At 41.5% G+C, this 3263-nt stretch overlaps 1 protein-coding gene across 1 annotated transcript; it reads right to left on the bottom strand.

Moving 5' to 3' along the window:
• Nucleotides 1-359: 359 nt before the first annotated feature.
• K441DRAFT_667924 (uncharacterized protein) lies at nucleotides 360-1410 on the bottom strand (the record flags this gene model as incomplete). The annotated part of the gene is made up of 1 exon (XM_067649919.1): nucleotides 360-1410. A coding segment is annotated over exon 1 (246 nt), but the record flags the coding sequence as incomplete, so codon positions are not given.
• Between the last annotated feature and the right edge of the window lie 1853 nt (nucleotides 1411-3263).

Genomic DNA, 3263 nt, shown 5'->3' on the forward strand with positions numbered 1-3263 from the left:
TTGTCTTTTCTGTCTATTAGTAGCCACTAGTATCCGTTTTAAAAGGTCTCTATATTATCCTTCTGTATAAGCAGGTACCCGTACCTATACCAATACTACCCTACTTAGCTGAGACCGTTAGTCGTCATCTTGTAAAGAGGTTAATTCTAATCCTGTTGTAGAATCGCTACCCTAGTCCTCTTATGCCCTAACTCGTCTTAACCCATTATCTATCTCTACCTTGTGTTTTCCTAGGCCTTGGCGTTATAGAGATATTCTTAGGCGTTTAAGGACGCTATATTATAGGCCCCATTTTATAGCTAGAGCCATTAGATACTTATAGGGATGCGTAGTAACTATATCCTTTAAGTCCATGTAGTAGGTAACATTAGTATCCCTTAAAGTAGCTCTCTTTTATCGGTCCTAGCCTTATACTAAGTAATGTTTTGTAAGCTTTGTTAGGGTAGTAGGGTCTAAAATAAGCTTCTAGAAGTCCTTGACTCTTTTAGGAAAGCCCTTAGCCGCGGTATGTTTCCAGGAGCCTTTATCCTAAACAGGCGCTAAGATAGGTTCAATCGGATCATCGAGCCACTTCCGTAGGGAGTTCAGCTGAACTGCCGTATGGTTACGAAGGCCTTCCGTCTGGTTACAAAGGCTTGCCCTAACGTCGTTCATTTGCATTTCCATCGACATTATTTGTAACTTGACGTCGTTAACCTATGTCGTAAGACGTTCATCCAGTGACCTCATTTGCGTCTTGACCTCATCAACTTGTGTCTTGACCTCATCAACTTGTGTCTTGACCTCATTAACTTGTGTCTTGACCTCGTCCACTTTGGCATCGACTCGATCGACACCCCTTTTTACCTCCGCTACTCTTACGGCCCACGGAGCATCGTCGTCATATAGGAAAGCTGTCGAGTCGCTTAGCATGCCTATGGCGCCATCTAGGTAAGGATTCGAATCCGTGGAGAGGTCTGACGGTCGAATGGGTAGGGTAAGGTTGACTGAGGTTGTGGTGTGTTTGTGTATCTTCTGACGTAGGTTCTTCAACGCCGTGTAGGACGGCTCGAACGGGACAGCTGATGGAGCCATTGCGTTAGTAATACTTGCTGCTTCTTCTGTTGCGTGTACCTGACGTCTGCGTGATAGATATTCGTGTATTTTGATGAGAATGATGATAGAGTCTTGCGGGGTAGACAGTTGTCTAAAAGTCAGATTTGACTTGATCACGTGCACCTAAGCGAACCAATGGCAGAAGCTTGCTCAGAAGAAGTCAAGACACGTAGGTTCTTTGAGTGGTCCAAAATGATTCTTTTTGACTTGATTCGATCGATCGATTGACCGAATCGTTCCTTGTTCGCTGGCTGTTCGCTCGAACGATTGACGTCTAGTGTACCTCCATAGGAGGCCTTGATTTGATTTGATTCGGCAACGAGCCGATATCGAGTCTCTGGTTTGATTCGATCGATCGATTAAACGAATCGTTCTGGTGTTCGTTTCCTCAATCAAATGTCATTCAGTAACTGTCCATCTAGTACCCAACTAAGCCGTAGTAGTGCCTAGATCCTACTATACTATTCAGCAATCGTCCATCTAGCATCCAACTAAGTCGTAGTGGTGCCTAGATCCTTCCCTGCTGTTTAGTAATCGTCCATCTAGCACCTGCCTCGTATCTGGCCCCTGGGCCCTGCCTCGTGTCTGGCTCCTTGCCTTGTGTCTAGCTCGTCCCTGCCTCGTGTCTAGCCTCTACAAGCTTGTGGTACCGTGGGAATCGTCTGTTGTAACACTGGTTGAAGGAAGTTGTTATCAATTTGAAAGGAATCACGAGTACAAGACTAGTACCCGGACACGAGCCTGTAGGAACAGCTGATTAAAAGAATAATCGGTGCATAGGAAACAACTCCGGGCTCATAACTGTCGAACTGAAAGTTCAGGTCAGGAAGACTCGTGTGATTATTGATCTACGAAGAAAAGTGACTATATATACATGATATGGATGAGTCATAGGTAGACGTAAGTCACAAGATGACGACAAAGCTGACGACGACAAATTGCCACCAGGTAGGCAGTAGGCGACCGTTTAACAATATCGAAGAGCTTGTCAAACTTAAGGACTTCGTAGAGCTGGACGTTATAGGCGATTTCGCCATCGGCATTGTATGGACAGCGATTACCGCATTTAAGGACATGGAGGAAAATTTTATACTAAAACTTTAAGCTGTCTAATCTCAGCTATAACAAACAGAATTACTGCTTTAATCCGCCGAGGCGAGGTATGCCGCGGCTAAGCGCAAAAGCGAAAACATTAATAACTGTCTTAATACCCTCTGTATAACTAGGACCTGTTATAATATTAGTTATAGAGCCGAGTTTATATATTACATTAAGGATAGTAGTTATCTATCCAACCCTAATTACCCTTATATACTTTATTGCAAAAGGTGCGAGCATTATACATAAGTAAAGATATATAGCTTAGGAGATCGGCTTAGGTAGGAAGTTATTATATAATACTTCTCTTCCTTTCTCCGTTCGGGTTAATCTAAGAAATTCGAATGTATATCTTGTCCATAGTTGGTCCGTTAGATATTATGCAACTATATTATCTATCTCCTATCAGCCTCCCCTTACCTTACCTTTTACCCTACCCTTTATCTTATCCTTTACCTTACCCTTACCCTTACCCTTACCCTTACCCTTATCTATTACCCCTCGCCCCCCCAAACAAATTATAAAATCCTAGTTATTGTATTTATTCTACTAAATACTAGAATAGGATTGGATAATAATAAACTAAAATAAAATAAAAAGTAGTAAAGAATAATAAGATAAGCGCGTAATGACTAGGAAAAGGTCCTATATATAAGGAACGTATAGTTCTAAATTTACTAGTTATATGCCTTTCTATAGGTACTAGAGGGTCAGTATAGGATTCTTATATAGGCAAGGCGACTTACCTAGCGGTGCCTCTTAATCGGATGCTATACGCCATGTATAAGGGCTGCGTAATTTTTAAAATGCTTAAGTCCTTTAATCTACTCTAAGCAATAAGGATGCTTATAGTGGAACCCCTGCCTAAACACTCCTTCTGTAACGTAATTATTAAGATACTTTTATAGTATATCCTTCTTCGCAAATAGGCGGGTCTGCCTTAGTATTAAGAGTTGGTTATTACTAATATAGATAAGATAAATAAGATTAGTAAACGTTATAGGATATAACAGCTGTATTATCTTAACACCCTCTTCCTTAATTAGGACCGCGCTCTATATCTTATCTAG

This window comes from Cenococcum geophilum (assembly GCF_001692895.1).
Source record: "Cenococcum geophilum 1.58 unplaced genomic scaffold K441scaffold_58, whole genome shotgun sequence".
In the NCBI taxonomy this organism is placed as follows: Eukaryota; Fungi; Ascomycota; class Dothideomycetes; order Gloniales; family Gloniaceae; genus Cenococcum; species Cenococcum geophilum.